We start from the raw sequence: 21,028 nt of genomic DNA, 5'->3' as shown, positions 1-21,028 counted from the left end.
ATCCACTCTCCCATTCAGGATGCATGTACTATCTCCCCACCTATTTGCAACCACAACTTTGCTGGGGAAATCACATCAGTTTGCTTACATAGAAAAGTATTAGGAAGCACTGGCTATATCTCAGTACTGCAATACTATGGAACAGTTGGAAATAATCAACATATGTGACCAGCCACTTCACCGTGAGTGGTAATCAACAATTTGGGAGCCAGTGCACTAGTAACAGTCAAAATGAACAATGAAAATGCCGACACTGAAAATCTGAGAATAACTTATGTGTGTCAACTACGACACTCCAGTGATTCATTAGGGCTCTGAACCTGCCCAATGTAAAGTAATGTCAATTCCTGCAAGTAACTTTAAAATTAAGCATTTGATTTCCTAAAGTATAACTCCAGCATTTAGCACATTTGGATTAACTAAAGAATCTCTGAAAATTCAATATTGAGAGAAGTTATCTTACCACAGTACTTTTTGCTCTAGAAATGTATTGCCTCCACAGGTCCCCACTAAGAGATCATCTGCACTACCATGTGGTGATCATGATCTCTTTCAAGGCAAAGAAAACATGCTTCCTCAAAGGGTTACCTGGTTTGAAATGGGCTCTGTTGCAGAGTAGCAGGGCACATGATAGGGCTCTGTCATAACTATACAGGGAAGGGTAACAACCCTCCTGTATACAATACTATAAAATCCCTCCTGGCCAGAGGCACCAAAATCCTTTTACCTATAAAGGGTTAAGTTTTGGGGTGTGTTCGCTCTTGGAACTAAGAGGGACTGGACATCAATTCATGTTCTCCAAATCTTTCTGCACAAGTCTCTCATATTTCAAACTTGTAAGTAACAGCCAGGCAGGCGTTGCAAGTTGTTTTCTTAACTTGCACAAATAGTTGCAAGTTGTTTTCTTAACTTGTAAATGTTCCTTTTGCTAGAGGGCTTACCTCTGTTTGCTGTAACTTTGAACCTAAGACTAGAGGGGGTCTCTCTGGGCTCTTTAAATCTGATTACCCTGTAAAGTTATTTTCCATCCTAATTTTACAGAGATGAATTTTACCTTTTATTTTAATAAAATTCTTCTTTTAAGAACCTGATTGATTTTTCATTGTTTTAAGATCCAAGGGTTTGGATCTGTGTTCACCAGGACTAATTGGTGACGGGATTACCAAGTCTTCCCAAGAAAAGGGGTGTAAGGGCTTGGGGGGATATTTGGGGGGAAGAGGAACTCCAAGTGGTCCTTTCCCTGTTTCTTGTTAAAGCACTTGGTGGTTGCAGAGTATTAAAATTTAACTTAAGCTGGCAGAAATAAGCGTAGGGGGTCTTTCATGCGGGTCTCCACATCTGTACCCTAAAGTTCAGAGTGGGGAGGGAAACTTGACAGGCTCAGTGTCAACATTATAAAAGAATAATTGTCATTTAACAGTTTCCTTAAGCTTACCTCTTTCAGGGCTTTTAATAATCGAGGTCGCTTTTCTTCAACACTTTCCCTGGACTGCTGCTTCAGCTTCCTTAGGAGTGCTGTAACTAAATAGAAGTGTACTGTAAATCAAATACTTTGCTCAGATTGTGAACCCCTCAGGACAGTGACTCATTTTCCAGAGCTTTTCAAATATTGAAAAATGTAAGCAAGTTTGTTTCATCAGACATTTTAAATATGTAATTATATAAAACTATATTTGAATCACAGCAGCAAGAGAGCCTCAGTAATCCTCCTTTGCAACATAATCAGTATATGCAAGTTCATGGCAACCCTTCTAGCTGCATCCCATTTTTGCTTGCACACTACTAGACATGCGTCAGTGGAAGACATTAACATTTACTTCTGTGGGGAGAAATCCTCAGCACAGTGGAATGCCCTGTGTTTATAAATACTACCAGCATTTTAAACGAGCAGCAAAACATTAAGTTGTGTGCTATGAGAAGCAGTAAAAACAACAAATAATTAAGTACTTAACTGCTATCTACTAACAGGTGGCAGTGGGCTAATTTTGACCCTTACTGCTTCACTTGAGAACAGAATGGATAAGTAACTCACTCAACACAGCTTGTGACTTAGGGCATGGCTACCCTTGCAGATGTGGAGCACTGTGAGTTAAATCTGCCTTCGGACAGCGCAGTAGGGAAAGCGCTGCAGTCTGTCCATACTGACAGCTGCTTGCGCACTGGTGGGGCCACATTTGCAGCGGCAATGGGAGCGGTGCATTATGGGCAGCTATCCCACAGAGCACCTCTTCCCATTCTGGCGCTGTGCCTTGTGGGAAGGGGGCAGAGAGTGCGGGGCATTGTGGGTCCTGTCCCAATGCTCCATGATGCATCGGTTTGCATCCCAGCATTCCCTGTGCGTCCGTCCACATTTGGCGCCATCTTTCAACGGTTTTTGTACTGCATGCTCTGTCTTCCCTTTCAGTCTGGAGGAATGGAGCCTGAACTGCTGAGGAGTATGCTGATTAGTCTTGTCAGCACATCACGTTTGGCAGTCAAGTTATTCCTTAGGATCCAAAGAGACAGTGAGAGCTCTAACGATATCGACTCGAGTGACACATACGACACAAGTTTGCTTGTGGAATGCCACTTCTGGACTCGGGAAACAAGCACTGAGTGGTGGGATCATATCGTCCTGCAAGTCTGGGATGATGAGCAGTGGCTGCAGAACTTTTGGATGAGAAAAGCCACTTTCATGGGACTGTGTGAGGAGCTTGCCCCCACCCTGCAGCGCAAGGACATGAGATTGAGAGCTGCCCTGACAGTGGAGAAGTGGGTGGCTATTGCAATCTGGAAGCTACCAATCGGTCGCTAACCAGTTTGGAGTGGGAAAGTCGACCATTGGAATCGTGTTGATGCAAGTTTGCAGGGCCATTAATTGCATCCTGCTCAGAAGAACCGTGACTCCAGGTAACGTGCAGGATATTGTGGCTGGTTTTGCATAAATGGGTTTCCCTAACTGTGGAGGGGCGATAGATGGGACGCATATTCCAATTCTGGCACCAGTCCACCTAGCCTCCGAGTATGTTAATAGAAAGGGGTATTTCTCTATGGTTCTCCAAGCGCTTGTAGATCACTGTGGGTGTTTCATTGACATTAATGCAGGATGGCCCGGAAAGGTGCATGACGCATGCATCTTTCGGAACACAGGCCTGTTCAGGAAGCTGCAAGCCAGGACTTTTTTCACAGACCAGAAGATCACAGTAAGGGACGTCAAAATGCCCATTGTGAACCTTGGAGACCCTGCTTACCCTTTAATGCTGTGGCTCATGAAATCCTACACAGGGAGCCTTGACAGAAGCTAGGAGCGGTTCAACAACAGGCTGAGCCGGTGCAGAATGACTATGGAGTGTGCTTTTGGCTGGCTAAAGGGCCACTGGCGCTCTCTGTATGGGAAGCTGGAGCTGGCCGATGACAGCATCCCCACGGTTATATCCGCGTGCTGTACCCTCCATAACATTTGTGAAAGGAAGGGTGAAAGATTCACTCAGACATGGAACTTGGAGGTTCAACACCTGTAGGCTGAATTTGAACTGCCAGAGAGCAGGGCTATTAGAGGAGCCCAGTGCGGGACTGCAAGGATTAGGGATGCCTTGAGGGAGCAATTTGAGGCTGAAAGCCACCAGTAATGTCTGGTGCCCTGCACGGGAGTGAAGTGCAATGGTTCCAATATTAGTAGGAATCTGTGTTTGCTACGCTGACTTGCAGTGCCTGTTGCTTTCCTGGGCTAAGGTATCTTTTACTTTATGCAATAATAAAGAATGTTTTCAAAGCCAAAAAATCCATTTATTGAAAACAAAATTCATTTATTGAACAGAAATACAACACCTTGGGAAACAGAAAGGGCAAGGGGGTGGGGAACAGTACAATCACAGATCTGCATATGTCCTGTCTGGAGTGCTGCACTTCAGGATGCCTATACTGCATGGTGATGGGGGTTGAATGCAGTGAGGTGGGGGAGAGGGGGGATATGGTAGTGCTCTGCCTGCATGGCTACAAGTGCCTGGATAGAGTCTGCTTGGTGCTCCATTATGCTTATCAGCTGATCTGTACTTTGCTGCCAGAGCACCGCGCTTTTGTGCCAGCGCTCCTCATTCTGTTGGCAGATCCTCCTTTCACTCTCCCGGCACTCCTGCACTTTTTGATTTGCATTACTTGAATGCTGCATTACTTCATGCAACATGTCTTCCTTGCTTGTACGTGGTCTCTTTCTGATTCTCTGGAGTCTTTCGGCCAGTGATAACACAGATGGACGAGATCTCAAGGCTGCATCTGTAAAGGCAAAATGCAACACTTTACAGAGGCAGCACTGTTCACACCAGACAGAGCAATGATTCCCCCCATACTTAAGGGCAAGCACAGTCTACACAATAGCATAATTTGCCCGTCCCAAAGCGAGCGCACACAACCCACGGAAGCCCCAAAATGGTGAGTAAGCATAGGGTCAAGCGTGACTGATTGTTTCACAGATGTACTGTCTTCTGGGTTTCTATGCCATGGAGAGAGCCAACAGCGGCAGGGGGCCCCTATATTGAACACTGTCCCCACATTTTCTACAGGAGTTCGTCCTGGAAGATATCTCGCTGCTGAGGGTGACCTGGGAAGCAAGGGAGGGTCTTCTATTGCAATGCAGCTTCCGCCCTGGCCCATAAGCAGCTTGCCTGTGTGCAGCAATGGTTCCATCCCCCCGCCCCCATGGCACAGTGGCACTGACAAGTTAGCCTTACTGGGACAAGGCTCTCCAGAGAAACCTGCGCAAGCGCTTTGCCCATGTTCTGGATGAGACCTTTGAAGAGATCACTGAGGCCGATTACCACGATGTGAGAGAGCACATCAATGCCCTATTCCGCATCTAGGCATGCATGCAGCCCTAATCCTCCTCACCCCAAGAGCCCGCACCGAATAACTTCCTTCCCAAAATAAAAGCTGCTTACCAGGAACCTCCTCTGGTGTTTGTCCTTCCCCAAGCACCGGCCACCACGACTGGCTACCTTCCCTCTTTTGCTCCTCCTCCTCCTCCTGCCTTGTTGAACTGGGCTCGGAAGCGTCCATGGTGGTACTCAGAACGGAGGTGGGGTCACCCCCAAGTGTCGCGTCCAGCTCTTTGTAGAAACAGCAGGTTGCGGGGGCAGCACCGGAGCGGTTATTTGCTTCGTGGGCTTTGCAGTAGGCATTCCGCAGCTCCTTCACTTTAACCCTGAACTGCAGTGCGTCCCGGTCATGGCCCCTTTCCATCATGTCCCTTGATATCTAACCGAAGGTATTGTAATTCCTATGGCTGGAGCGCAACTGGGACTGGACAGCTTCCTCGTCCCAAACATTGATGAGATCCAGCACCTCGCCATTGCTCCATACTGGGGATCGCCTGGCACAGAGGCATGGTCACCTGGAAAGATTTGCTGAGTGCACTCCACTTCTGACTGAGCAAACAGGAAGGGGATTTTCAAAATTCCCAGAGAATTTAAAGGGCGGGTCTGATGGTTGGTCATCTGAAGGCAGGGCAGTAGAGTTCAAAGTGATGACCAGAGTGGCTAGAACAGGCATTGTGGGACACTTCTGGGGGCTGATCAGAGCTCATTAACAGGACAGGTCGTCCACACTGGCACCGAGGCGCTCCTGCAGGGGCGCAGCAAGTGCTATTCCATCGCCGAGGTGGAGTACCAGGAGCACTCTAGCCGTGGAGTCAGAGCGCTCTACGTGCCTTGCCACTGTGAACAGGGAAAGAGCTAAAGTGTGCACGAGGCTCCTTTATTGCACACTAACTCGCAAGTGTAGCCAAGCCCTTAGTCCCCTTGGTCAGCACAGAACCAAAGACAAAAGTAGCATCCCACTGCCAGTGGTTACATATTATACACACACACACACACAAATCACAACTAGAAACTGCACTTGATGTATTTAACTTGACATAGCTGGTTGATTAACTTTTAAAAGGCATTAAAATGTCCCAATGGTCTACAGTAAGAAATAGCAGAATGTGAGTGAATCACATTGCTACCTTGGGCTTATGATTTTACTCTTATTTAGGAAAGGTCAGTTTGTTGTTTTCACATCCACTGAAAAACAAGATCTTGAACATACTTAATTTCTGTCTTCACTTTAATACTTTAACTTACCACCACTCTGGTGCTATCAGGGCTAGGGAAACTGTGTTTAGCAGAGATATTAATTAACAGTTAACTAACATTTTTAAACACCATAGTATCCAGGCTAGACAAATGCAGTAGCATTTTACATAAATGTTAACTAGTTGCAGTCAACCTTAGAGGGGGTCTTAACAACCAACTATCACTGTCTTTGTCTACATGAGGTGCCACGTAATACTCTTCAAGTCAGCTAAACAGACTTCATTTCCTAGGCTAAGACAGACCTCTGTTTACAACAACCAAGTAATCAGCTAAGTTTTCTTACTCATTTGTCTGTCTCCATAGCTGATGGCTTCTGCAAGAGGACTCCATCCCTGAGCATTTTTCACCTTTACTGGAGCATTGTGGGCCAAAAGCAAGTGTGCACATTCTGTAACAGAACAAGTAGTAATATTTATTTACAGCAAACACTATAGTTTCCTTTAACTATTCTGTGAGAGGTCATTAAAAATAACCCTTATTCCCTTCAGCTGTCAGGTTTTTATAGGGAAAAAAACCTCGTGACAGTCTTTTAGATGGTAATAACTGTCCTTCCTGGAGAAAAGCAGTTGAGATGGGCTGGAACTGTTGCTGTTAAAGTCTGATCCAGATTCTCTCCCTCCCCCCCAACACAAAATAACAGAAAGGACAGAAAATGCAGCTTCTGTCTCTGGTACTGACTTACTTGCAATCTGATTGCTAGAGAAACATTGGCACAGCACCGGTCTTAGCAGCTACTCTGAGATTTGGCAAACTTGTACCAGTGTCAGGATGGCTGTTTAAAACATTGCGGTTAGCTGCCCTTTAGTCATAGGCTCACTGCAGTGCTGTGAGACAGACAGACTTGGCAAGCTAACACTTTTATTAAAGAGAATGCACAAAATAGACTAGAAGAGAAAAGGTGGGAAAGAAAAATGACATGAGGGTGGGGGGTGACAGCAGGAACCAAAGTCTCATATTGCAGGTGGTGTTCAGAATGCAGGCAGAGCCACTGGAGGCGAACATCATCTAAGTCTCTCTCTCTGGCCAGATCTGATTGTGTCATCTCAGAATTAGGCTGATGGAGATCTAATGCATCATAGTGCATAGTCATAGTGCATCCTGGGGTTCCAGAAGATGGTAAGGGTGGAAGCCATAATGGTACAGATCACTCCTTTCAATTCAACCTCCTCTCCCCTTCCCTCCCCAAGTAGGAGTGATAGGTGGAACAGCCCATCCCTCATTTTGTTCACAAATCAGACCTAGTTTCCAGTGCACCAGTTTCACAAAAATAGCGTCACCCTTGATGACCAGTAATTGTCAAGGCTATAGCTTTCTCTCTCCACAAAACCTATAATGGGACATTTGTTAATAAAGAACTGTGCAATCTACTGAATTACCGAGACCACTTTCTCTAAAACCCTGAGGTTTTTCTTGGACATTCCCATTCAAGTACTGACCAGGCTCATTCCTGCTTAGCTATTGAGATTTGAAATCGCATCTCATGATTGAGAGCCTATCCAATTTAATTTAAAACCAAAACAGCTAGTTTCTTCAAACAGATGTTGTTCAAACATGATTTTACATTTACTCAAGATGCAGAGACTGTACACAAATAGAAAGATTAATTGCATTGTGCCTCTAATGTCTATTGATCTAAAAGCCAGATTCCCAATGGACATACTATCATGTTCTTGATGGTTATACTTCTAAAGACATCTGTCACTTCTGGATGATAAAGAGATTTCTCTGAGTTCACTTAGCTGATGTGTTGAGCACATCCTCTTGCCTCAAAAGCAGTCTTAGGAGATAAGAGTCACACGTACCCACTTCTTACATATAAGAGTTTGGCATGCTTCTGCTGGTGTACCAGTTAAAGTAACTATGATAAATATTTCAATGGAAAAGTTCCAGGGGGTCTCAGTGACAGCACAATGCTAAAGTCATTTGAATCATATTCTTGGTCTTGTGCTCCAAAAGGGAGCATCCTGGAAAGGAATTCTTTCCAGTTCTACTACAATGCTCCTACCATCCAAAATAAAAGGGAAGCAAAAATGTTCTTAAAATGGGTTTGGTTCCACTGTGGTTGGAACTATGATAGCCATCACGCAATATATACTTTAAAATGGACAGCGGCTAAATGTATTACATTTGCAACGTCTCATTATTTACAACAGACACTTTGGAGTCATTTACAGGCACTATATGTATTGAGAAGAACTACTAGACACATCTAGCACATATATAAAAGTGAAATTGAGAAACTATAATTTTGCCCTTAGTTTTCAGAAGTTGAAAAAATATTTTTAAAAGCATTCACACTTCAATAGCATGGGTCACACAGTTCATACAGCCTCCTTCTACTTTCTACCCTTAATTTTGCTTTCATTATTTACTGAGACCTAAGTTTCTGAGGCTTCTCTCCCATTAGCATTCCATGACCTTAAATTATTAAATATCACAATTACGATGTGCTATACAAACACCAACCAAAGAAGAGTAAAGTTATGCAGTCACCTGGTATATGAGATCCTGGAAATCATGATCTAATGGACAGAGCACAAGGCTACAAGCAATGCATTCTTGAGTCTAATTCATGCTATGATTTGCTATGTGGCCTTGGGCAAGTCATAATCTTCAAAACAGTTACAATACCTACCTACCTACCCACCCACCCACGGGTCTTGTGAGGATGAGTCAACATTCATGGAGTATTGATTATTAATAATGCAACCCAACTTTACTTAATATAGCTGAAATCTGGAAATATCAAGTACTATTAGTACCAATAAGATTTCTATATGAAGCTGAATTGAAAAGTGTTCAGCTACCAAAAAAAAAAAAATTCTTAAAAGACATAACTAGATCAGACTCTAAAAATGTATTTAATTTGAAAATTGCCAAACTGCATTGATATTTACTCAAATAATGGTAGAGGACATAACTATCTAGAAACAGGCGGGGTGAACACCCATTTATCCCACTGAGAATATCTTAATATACAGCGTATGCTATTTATTGGAAAACTTTGATAAAAAGCTTCCCTTAGAAATTTGGAGCTACCTGTCACATACTAACATCTTGTTGTTAGTATCAACACTCGGTACACATGTATAATGGGATTTTAAGCAACAACTACTAAAAGGTTAATTTCACCCAACCTATCTGAAAATGATCAAAAGCATTAATCTCAGCTGGTCCTTGATTTTGTTTCCCTAGTATTGTTTTGGTTTTTTAAATTAGAGTTATCCCTCTTTCCTGCTTTCTGGTATACAAGCCGCTAGCATGGAAAAACACCCTAGCTTCTGTTGCTTAGCCAACTCACGTGAAGCAGGCCACCTGTTTCAACAGCCCCTCCTCTTTCTGTTCCCATGGAGGGGTTTAGCTATGGGAGAAGAAATGGCAGCACCTTTTCCCACCTGCCAGGAGGACTACTTCCTGTCTTCATTCAGGATGAAGATGGAAAAGCACCTCTGGTCATGCCTCTTTTCTCTCACCCTTCTAACTCTATGGCCCTCCAGATCTCACTGTTTCCTGATAGCTCTGTAAGAAGAGGAAAGCCTTCTCCACCTATTCTCTTATTAGACTCTCAGAGGAGTGCCCAGTGAATGCCCACCTATTATAGCTCATTTTCCTGTCTCCAAAGACCTCCAACCTGCTCCCATTCATCCCTCAGCTCCCTCCTGCCACCTTGATTTTGACATCTTTACCCCCATTCTCATGTATCCTCTTGTTTCCTGAAAGCCTCCGCACTTTTAACTGAACACGTTCAATTAAAGTCTTTTTTTTTAAAGTCTTCAACTTTTCCAATCATTTCTCTTCCCTAAAGTCTTGAGAGAAATATGAGAACATATGATACTTAAAGTAGTTTGACCAACCTTTATGTCCCAACATCACAGCAAGATGTAACGGAGTGTTTCCTGCAGTGGGAAAAAAAAAGCAGATAATTAGATTCATGGTGGGAGAATCCATGAGGCTTTCTTCAGGAGTTGGCTCTTGTGTCTCAAGAAAGGCTCATATGTAACTCAATTTAACAATGTGAGAATGTAACCTATCAATGATACCATAAATATATAAAAGTTACAAGGTTATTCTTTTTTAATGAATGATTCCTTTGAAACAAAAACTGTAACGCGTTAATATACATTGACATTACAGTGTTTCAAGAAGAGAGTTCTCTGTGTCATTTACATCTTGAAATTTGCTTCTAGCAATTCAAACCAAAAAAAAAAAAAAAAAGTCGGATTCTATTTTTAGGAAAGTAAGAGAACTATAGCCCAAACTACCTTATGTGTTGAAAAGTCTCACATTTTATCAAGAATAGCAGATCTAGGACAACAACTACACATAAGGAAGTTATTCCCATAAAATTTTAAAGAGCATGTGTGATGCTGGCAAACAACGTGCCAGCTCATGCCAAAGCTCCTAGGCCTCCATGAACACTGACAAATGCATAGCTGGAAACCAGTCTGATTCACCTGTGTGTTAGTACTGTTAAAATAGATGTTAATTTTATAAGAATGTGTTTAGCCTTTATGAAATGCTTGTAGGAGGCTGCATGTATAATTCAGTACCCCATGTTATAAGGTTACATTAAGTGTTTGCATTGTAATCCTCTGTAATTGTGTCAATCATCTAACCGGAAAGGAGCATTAATTAATATAGGAATGCTGGCTTCATACAAAAGGTGTTAGGTCCTGCCCAGGAAGAAGGCCCACTGAAACCAAATGAAATATTGTGAAACATTAAAGAACAAAGACTTAGTTAATTGCTCCCCCACATATCCATGAAGAGGAGACTGCAGGTAGACTAGTCCCATCAACCTGAACTCTGGGTGAAGGCAATAAAAATCCCTGACAAGAAGGAATTGTATCTCTATGGTGCTTGAACTCTGAGGGAAGAAGATTTCTAAGCACAAGCCAGGGATCCCCAGCTGGGTGAGCCCTAAAGGACATATAGGGCTTGCATATTACAGCAACTTCTATTACCCTTTTGGAATGAAGACTAACTCATGTGTGTGTGTATTTTTACTGCTTTAACTTTGTAAATAAATTAACTAAAGAGTTATTAACTAAGAAAAAAAGTTGTTATAGGATTGGCTAGAAGAGTGTTTTTTTGTATAGAATCTAAGATACAACTGACCTGGAGTAAGCGACAGTAAGTAACCTGAATATTATTGTGATTTTTGGGGTAAGGGACCATCTATCACAAAGGAAAGCTTGGATGGCAAAATAGAGCAGAGTACCCAAAACAACTATCTGTGACTCCATGTTAAGGCTATTAATAGCACTTGATTGGTGAAATCCAAGTATAGAACTCAGTCAGTTTGGGGTTTGTGCACTGCTTCTTCAATCTGTCCTGAGATTGGTACTTACACTTGTGAGCAACTTTAGAGAGTCTGACAGTATGTTTTACTAATTTTTTTCCCCAGACATTCAGCAATACTAAACCAGTTTTACTAGTATGGAATTAGATAGCTAGTGGAACGTAATACTCCACCCTTCAATATAAAGACAGTGTGACTGGTTAGAGCAGAGGTCCCCAAACTGTGGGGCACTCCCCCCCAGGGGGCACAGAGAAAGGTTCAGGAGACCGTGGCTGGGGCCTGAACCAGCCCAATGGGGTGGCAGGGAGGGAGCACCACCCAGATCCACTCCTAATCTGCGCACGGGGCCCCAGTTGCCTTCACCCCCTTATCTCTGTCCCCGTCCCCCCACCCTTAGCTTTGGTGGGGGGGAGGGGAGGCACGAGGTAAAAAGTTTGGGGACCACTGGGTTAGAACAACATCTTGATTATTTTTAAATGATATATGTTAATCCTCCTTAAAATGTAAAAAAAAGTCTCAGTGCTCAAACAAACATAGTAAGACCACCAACAACACTTGATAAGTATCCAATCTGCATAACTTCCTACTTTGGGATGAAGGAAGGGGAGGGAAGGGGAGACAGTATTGCTAAAGGCAGTCATCCTTCATATTACTTAAAAGGCTTAAAATAGACTCGTCACTAGATACTTTAGGGGAAAGTGTAAGATTAAACTGCTACTAAACAACTGGAATAGTAACAACAGCTCCAAAGAAAAGGTGGATAGAGAACTGTAATTAGATCTCTGGACAGTTCCAACAACAAAATAAACACAATTATAATTTTACATATTAAAAATCCCTAATTCTAAATTTATACTTTGACAGGGATTTCTTACCTAAGTATTGAAAAATACAAGGGTGAGGAATATGATGCATCTTGAGTGCCTCTAAATATATACAAATGTATATACCATACATTATATATACAAAATTTCAACTACTGTGTTACAGAGTGTAGCTTCTAAGTGCAGGAATTGGAAATGTTTACCTTCTAGAAAGGGAATGATCTTTATAACCGGTTGTGACACTCTATCCCCCAGGGGAATGCCCTGTAACCCCCATATTCATCATTTATATATAATTGTGATATTGCATATAAAGCATTCCCTGTAAGGTATCATGGGAAAAGTTATGATCTGCTGAAACCCACTGTTCCATTTAAATATGTACATCATTAATACATATGAAGTTATGAGATTGTATTGTACGGTTCTCAGTAATATATGTTGTTGGTTTGGGAAGTGCCCAGATACTAGTTCCCCAAAGACAATAACCAGGGGGATAACCAACACCAGGATGGGTGTTGAACCATCAGCAGCCATTATCCATCAAGACAGCTACAATGCAATGACTCACTTGTACAAGGCCACTCCAGCGGAATTGCTCAACCTTGTCTGGTGGTGACTCAGCAATGGCCACCAGACATGCCTGGATTTGTGTTCGCCAAGCACATGAACTAAGGGTATAAAACAGAACACAGTGATCTCGTGCTTCGCCTTTTTTCCTCCCCTCCCCTATGCTGCAAGCAACAAAGACTCTCAGAAGACTGAAGACTCCAACAGAGGAGACTGGCCCAGGTTTCAAGGGTGAAACCTGTGTACTATGAACTGCAATATACAGTTAAAATTGTTTAATCTTGATGTTGCCCAGTCTAATAGGGTTGAGAATTTAGACTACGTGCTTATATTTTAGATTTTAAGTGGTTACAAAATATCTTTTGTAATCAATAAATTTGTTTTACTGTTTATCTTTAACAGTGAGTTTGCCTAAAGTCCTTGGTCAATCTGCTCAGGTTTTTGAAGGCTGGTGTATACTTTCCATTGATGAAGTGGTGAACCAATTAATAAACTTGCAATGCTCAAGAAAGGGTCTTGAGCAGTGCAAGATGGTATATTCCTAGGGAACAGGCTGGGAGGATTTGGCTGGTGCCTTTCTCTGAGATTCATGAGTGGCTCTGGGAGCATTCATGCAATGTAGCTGGGTGTGGGGCTCCGCATGCGGTTGCACGGAATGGTAACAGCACCTGGAGGGGTTTGCTGCTTGTCCCTAGCAAAGCACTGAGAGAGATAGCCCAGGCTGGAGAGTTAAGCGGGCACAGCAGTCCCACAGTCCCAGGCTGCACCCCAGGGATCCCATCACACCCTAACCTCCAATACTCCATCCACCTAGCTCTATTATAGCTAATTAGGATTGTAGTGTCCTCTGGGTAGGTGCCACCCCACCTTTTCTTTTTGGCCTGTTGAGCATCATGCTCACCTATGAAGCTGTATAAGTAATACACTAAATAAGACTGTGCTGATCTAACAGGCTCCTGGAGTCTCAAATATAGTAACTCCTCACTTAAAGTTGGCCCGGTTAACGTTGTTTCATTGATGATCAATTAGAGAGCATGCTAATTGCGCAATGCTCCCTTATAATGTTGCTTGGCAGCCGCCTGCTTTGTCCACTGCTTGTAGAAAGAGCAGACCTTTAGAGCTGGCTGATGGAGGCTTGGAACCAGGGTGGACCGGCAGCCCCCCCATCAGCTCTCAACTCCCCTAAGTTCCCTGTGTGGCAGCCACCCAGCAGGCTACCAATTGCCAGCAGTTCAGCTGTCCCTCTCCCCTCTGCCTTGGAGCTGCTCCCGCCCTCTGCCTTGGAGCTGCTCCCGGGAGCCTCCTGCCTGCTGTGCGGGGGTGGGAGGGAGGGCTAATGTCAGGGTGTCCCCCTCCCCCCTGCTCCTGCCCCCCGCTTAGCCCCATCTCCATAGAGCGGGGAGGGAACATGACAGGGCTGAGAACTGAGGGAGCATGCTGGCACCAGCTGCTGTTCTCAACTTGCTGATCTACTTAAAAAGACAACGTACCTAGAGTGGGGTCAGCATACTTAAAGGGGCAACATGCATCTCTCTCACACACACACACAGTGTGTCTCTGTCTGCCATGCTGTCTCCCCTCTCTCCATTTGTGCTGCCTTGCAGAGTGTGAGGCTACATTAACAACAATGTGTTAACCCTTCAGGGCTCAGCTGTTCTAATATAATTGGAGATATACCAATCTCCTAGAACTGGAAGGGACCTCGAAAGGTCATCAAGTCCAGCCCCCTGCCTTCACTAGCAGGACCAATTTTTGCCCCAAATCCCTAAGTGGCCCCCTCAAGGACTGAACTCTCAACCCTGGGTTTAGCAGGCCAATGCTCAAACCACTGAGCTATCCCTCCCGCAAGCAGTAAGGCATTCCCTGGGAAATATCCCACCCTCTTTCACCCTCTGACTTCACCACCTCAACCAAGCTTCACAATCATCATTGCAGTGTACAGTATTAAATTGTTTGTTTAAAACTTATACACCTCTACCTCGATATAACACTGTTCTCTGGAACCAAAAAAATCTTACTGCGTTATAGGTGAAACCATGTTATATCAAACTTGCTTTGATCCACCGGAGTGCGCAGCCCCGCCCCCCGGAGCACTGCTTTACCGCGTTATATCCAAATTTGTGTTATATTGGGTCACGTTATATTGAGGTAGAGGTGTAGAGCGTGTGTGCGCGCGCACATATATGTCTTTTGTCCAGTGAAAAAAATTTCCCTGGAACTTAACTCCCCCTATTTATATTAATTTTTATGGGGAAATTGGATTCCCTTAAAATCGTTTTGCTTAAAGTCATATTTTTCAGGAACATAACTACAACGTTAAGCAAGGAGTTACTGTAGCTGAATGGAATCTATAAAACCACCAGCTTCTGCTCTGCAGAATGATCAAGATGATTACACAAGTGCCAGCAAAATGTCTATTACAAAAGGGACACCACGGTAGTTCAGGCCTCAAGTATCACTTTTTTCATTGAAATTTAATGTCCTCCAACAGTGTTTGCTATCCAAATACTGCAACTCTGTTAGTGCATAAGAACTAGAAAGAGAGACCAGTAATTCCCTATTTTTCTTATTGCTACACACATCCACTAGAATTATACTATCTGCTCCAAGTTGAATGAAATTAGTAGTAAAGTGTCATAAATAAGACTCCTTCAGGCAAAAAATTTCAAATCTGAATGAATAAGACTATGCTTCTAAATAAGTCCACACTTGAAAATCAGGTCAAATTTATTTAGGAGCTTACTTTTAGATATACATTTTTTAGAAATCTTGGCCAAAGGTTTTACTTTTAACACAAACTATTTGTAATGCAGTTTTAATCCTGACAGGTTCTCTTTTATTATTAGTTGGAACAATGATAGTGTATAAGACAGACAATGCAGCTATGAAGTTCTTTGAGAATAGCCATACTGACTCAGCAGAGAGCTTCCATTACTGTTTGCAAGTCACATGGTCGATGGGAGTGCTGCCAGCACAAACCCAAGGTCTCACTCCACAGGCTGGCCTCTCAATGTGCTGATGTGGCAGCTGAGGCTCCCTGTTCACACTGGTGCCTTCAACTGGGGAGGGGATGGTGGGTAAGGGTCATGGGCCAGAGTAGTAAGGTTGATGGGGGGCCCCATGCACCCTAGAGGGAAAAGGAAGGTTTGGGCTAAGGGGGAGGGGAGGGGAACTGACCCTCTTTTCTGCCTCGTAGAGGTGATGCCATTTGGACCAGGTTTGCCCCGCCCAGTCTCCTCCCATCATGAGTCAGGATTTGGGGAACGGAAGGGAAGGACCAGAGGGAGGCAGGTCAAACATCAATAAGTAGCATTGTGACCTTGCCAGGGCCGGCTCCAGGCACCAGCAAAGAAAGCAGGTGCTTGGGCAGCCAACGGAAAGGGGCGGCACGTACAGCTTTTCGGCGGCGAGTCCCTCAGTCCCTCTCGGAGGGAAGGACCTGCCACCAAAGAACGAAGTGGCGGCAGTGGAGCTGCCGCCGATTGCGTTTTTCGCCCCCCCTTCCCTGCCGCATGGGGAGGCAAAAACGCTGGAGCCGGCCGTGGACCTTGCACACAAGGTTGCAGCACTGCTCAGGTTTTGCACCCTAGATAGTTGATGCTCTCCTGGACGGTCATGGCAATCAGACATGTGGGGCTTCTGGGAGGTGTCCAGTTTCTCAGGTCCCTTAACGAAGGTAAGGAGCCCCCCAATTTCCATAGTGTACAGTGTCCCAAAATTCTTCAATCCAGCCTTGGGGGAGAGCATAAGCAAAATTCCTTAATTCATTTGAAGTTCTGGTGTTTAGCATGAAATTGAGTCTAATTGGATCAATGTCCAACAGGAACTTCTCACCCTTTTATAAAAAACGAAATACAAATAATCAATGTAGCTATGCTAATGCAACATCAACTCTGCACACAAAAAAGCAAGAAATGCCCAGTTACCAACAGAAATATCAACTCACCCATATTGCAGACATGTTGCATTTTCCATTCCTAATTTTTTGCCTACATGAGTGACACACTCTCTAGGAGCACCCAGGATTGTGAGGCACCTTGCTATCACCTACCCTTAGCGTGAAGAACCACGTCAACTCTCTGATTCAATGGGCCACAGGCAACACAAGCACTCTCACTTCTTAGCCTTTCGCAGGTTCCGCTTTCCCTCTACACTGGTTAGCAACAGGCTTACTCCAACTATCAAGTCCTCCGAGCACCTCCCAGGAGTGTCCAGCCCCTGGTCCACTGAACAATCACAGAATTCACAGATTCACTGCTCCCAAAGGAACAGTATGCCCAGTTTACCAGTTACTCCTCAGATTACAGCTCCACTTAACACAGCACATTAGGTATGTTTATAGTGGAAACGAGCAAAAGTTTATTTAAGTAAAGACTCTTTACTTAAAGTAAACAGCAAGTATAAATATTGGAAACAAACGATTACATATAAAATAAACACATTGCATTCTAGAACCTAGGTTTAACTAGTTACTGTCATGTCTTATAGAGCAAAAGCTCACCTAAAATCCTTCCAGCATGTTACAGGCAGGCTTGGCTATGATCTCCTGTTCATGAAAAAAGCAACACTGTCATCTTGCCTTCTCAGTGGAAAAGATCCAGGGAGTACCTCTGCACCCCACATATACGCCAATAATCCACTGCCTTTACTCATAAACAAGATACCATCCCATTGTTTTATTTCCTCCTGTAAACTTCCTCTCGATTAGCATTTTGAATCTGAATGCAAATACCTCCCTATGTGGATATTGTGTAAGTGTCTATTAGCTCCTTCCAGGTAGGGGGTAGTCTTATGCATGTCACCTTCTGTTTACCTGCCTCAACTCACAGGTTTAGAGAACATAATTTCCAGTACAGATACACAATTTTAAAATATTATCTATACATACATTTTGAAATTATTATGACAACCAGCGGGCTACTGGCTCACAGTAGAAACTTCACATAACACCCTTCGGTGGATTATTATGCATATTCCTGATCTAGTAGGATCCCTGTAAAACTCTATGCATCCCGTCCCCTCTGCCAAATGGCATCAAGAGGCCCCTGGATCACAACAAGTAGCATCTTTTGTAGCTCTGTCATGAAGTATGTACCATGAATTATACAGAACACTGTTCTTCTAGGTTAATGTATTGGAACCTTACCTTTTAAATTCCCTGACTGATTTTATTTGTGCAACCTAATGTTGCTATATTTTTCCATTTAACTGCATATATTTAACTATTCTATTGATTTTTAGCAAAAATGTTTATTGAAACTAAAAACTAACAAACACTAAACTTGCATTTCTTGTAACTATGTGTAAGTCTGGATGCACTTGTTACTTTAAAGCAGCACTGCAGAAAACAGTAAGAAGTGCTAACACCACATGCAAGGAAGTGATATTTCTTTGTATACTTTTGTGAGAAATAACCCCAAAAATTCATAGGTTCTCTCTAGGCACTAAGTCAATAGCTTCATACCTATGGCTTTAAAGCAGACATCATAAAATCTCTGGCCCAGACAGGTGAACAGTCACCAACAGAGAGGTCATAAATGCAACTTTATGAATCAGTCAAAAAGATGTGCTGTGAAAACCATTCTCCTCTCTGGGTCACTAACAGCATCTCAGATTGCTATGTCCTAGTTCCTTATGCAATATCAACTCACAACAGCCACGCTAACATTCACTTATTATAAGAATATTTTGCACCAAACTATGCTCTCTGCAGAAAGCAGGAAATGGCCACTTAATTATGTGACCTCACACAAGGAAGTAGTCATTCTACAATAGAATAAGTTTAACATCACAATCCCACACAAGTAATCTAAAAAATGTGAGTCAGGAGTAAGCAGGGATTTTAAAGTCCACTCACCTGTGCACCTGTGGTGAGTAGGAATCTTTTCCGTACAAATGCCATCAGCTTCTGTAGAATCTAAATTTTTCATTTAGAATATTAAGCCTTATGATCCCAAAAATTCTTTCAAATGTCAACCAGGCATATACTCACAGAAAATTGACTTCCCAGTCTGCACACAGGCAGAGTTCCAATACCTGGGATAGGTCATAGCACTTTGCGAAGCTTTAACAAAATGAAAGCTAACCAGAGCCTTACTACTCTTCATAAGTGCTATTCAGAACTCTGACCAATTTCATTCTACCGGTGACTGGCAAAGCTCTCAGCAACAGATGCAGTCACTGGAGATAGTCAGCAGGAAAAGGGACTTAAAAAAATAAATTAAAAGATCATGGAAGAGTAGAGTATTGCTCTTATTTATTATTTGAATTGTGCTAGTGCCAAGGAGCCTGAGTCAGGGACCAGGACTGTGCTAGGCACTGTACAAGAACATAACAAGTGGGGTCCCTGCCCCAAAGCTCTTGCTGACCAACTCTAAGACAATACAACAGGTTGATATGACAGATGAGGGACGACAAGGAAAAAATGAGATATACACATTACGTTAGCCAAGAAGCTAGAGGAGAGGAAAAGTAACAGATTCTCAACTGTCATTACAAAAGTCAGGAGCTTCTAGTGTGAGGAAAGTCTGGGGTAAGAAAAGAGAGAGTTCTCCTTTTTCCCCAGCAGCCAATTTATCAGACAGAGGCTGAAGCTCCTTAAGCAAAATCCAGGAACAGTACTCACAGGAATCCCAGTACCCTCACCTTTGACAGCAATTTGTTCAGAAAAATATCTTGGCTTCTCACCTGGGCACTGCCTCAGAACAATAAGGCCACCATTCTTTCATATTGGTCCTTAGTCTTCTGTCTGTTAGATGCCTGGCCTATGTTTCTGTGAGTAGGGGAGCATGGAGGGAGAGGGAACACTGATGGGATAAGTTAGAAAAAGTCTGGTAGAGGGGGAGATTCATGAAGGGGAAAATGAAGAAACAGTACAAAGCACAACATAGGAAGAAGACATAGAAGGTAATGAAGAAACATTATGGTCTATTATGAGAAGAGTGAAAGCAAATGGAAAGGTAGTATAAAAGCAAGAAATGCAAGTTACATTGTAAGGTGAGTATCTATATAATGTTTTTTACAATGTAGAACATTAGATGAAGTGCACAAACAGGACATTATTTTACTACTATAAATTGAAAAGGGGTTGCTTGAAGATGATAGGAGCCTGCTGGCATAGGAATCTTCCACACTGAACAACAGTTGAGAATTTGTTTTTAAAAAACCAGGGTATTAACACCTTATCATTCAAAAGTATGCTGATATATGGCCAAATTTTGAGGGCCTTAACTCACCTCCCATATTTTTTTTTTTAAATCAAGCCCATTAGGTTAGATTGCTAGTTTCCTAAACTTATTTAAGAATGTGAACATACTGCTTAAAAGTGTGAGGAATATTTACTTGAAAAATGCTTTAGTTTGGAATTAAGCATTCATCATACTATATTGTGCACACAGCACTAGTAAATGAACAAAATCAGACAAAAGTCCTTTTTTTCCATGTTACAAATAGTGAAGCATTTTCTACTTAATTATCACAGGATAAGATACTCTAAAATGGGCCTGTGGTGATGAATTGGTTTGCAGAGGGCACAAGGGAAGAGGCAGTGGAGTAGAGTAGTATTTCAAGAATGTGATGTCAAAAGACATGGCTGGCCCTGGGCCAGATTATACCAGTAGGGGCACAGAGGTTGAGACAGCTTGAAAAGATAGCAAGAATATTTTATAAGGACTTTTGTATCTACAGCCCATAGAAGAACTAAAGAAAGTAAAGGTCAAGATGGAAATTGCACCCAGTCACACTTACAACAATGTTTTAATGGAAAGGTGTCTAACAAATATTCTTCTTTTTTAGGGGTGAGAGAATAACTATTTCAGTACGAACTATGAGTGACTAGTTTGTAACAGATTATCACTGAAAACCAACCAGGCACAACTTTTTGCAGAGCACCTCCACTAGCCAGCTCATTAGCCTAATCTAAGAAACCTACAGGGCCTGACTTTGGTTTGTTGGGATGGAATTTAAGGGGCAAATTTAAGTCTCAAGTTGATAAAATGCCAAAATTGTTTTACAGCACACAAAATTCTCCTAGGAGTCTCCTAGTACCAGTAAATTGCAAAGTCTCGGCCTTACAATTTAATTAGTATCTATGGAATTTGGATTAAAAAAAAATCAACAGAATTCCAGATAAATGGAAGCAGGCAATCCTAACATACAACAGTCTTGAAGTCTTATTGAACTCCATATTAAATGTGCCAGTCACCTTAGGCTTATTAATTATGGCA

At 42.8% G+C, this 21,028-nt stretch overlaps 1 protein-coding gene across 1 annotated transcript in view; it reads right to left on the bottom strand.

Annotated features, from left to right (window-relative positions):
- The window catches only part of ANKRD13C (ankyrin repeat domain 13C), a 53,036-nt gene that overhangs the window by 25,646 nt on the left and 6,362 nt on the right, over window positions 1-21,028 (bottom strand). Inside the window, exons 2-4 of the mRNA XM_039485276.1 lie at window positions 9,962-10,003; window positions 6,391-6,495; window positions 1,436-1,521 (exon numbers count right to left, since the gene is read on the bottom strand). Coding sequence (XP_039341210.1) covers window positions 1,436-1,521; window positions 6,391-6,495; window positions 9,962-10,003 — 233 coding nt within the window. The remainder of the gene's footprint in view (window positions 1-1,435; window positions 1,522-6,390; window positions 6,496-9,961; window positions 10,004-21,028) is intronic.

Source organism: Mauremys reevesii, linkage group 8 (genome assembly GCF_016161935.1).
Source record: "Mauremys reevesii isolate NIE-2019 linkage group 8, ASM1616193v1, whole genome shotgun sequence".
Lineage (NCBI taxonomy): Eukaryota > Metazoa > Chordata > Testudines > Geoemydidae > Mauremys > Mauremys reevesii.
This window is presented reverse-complemented; position numbering and strand designations above follow the sequence as displayed.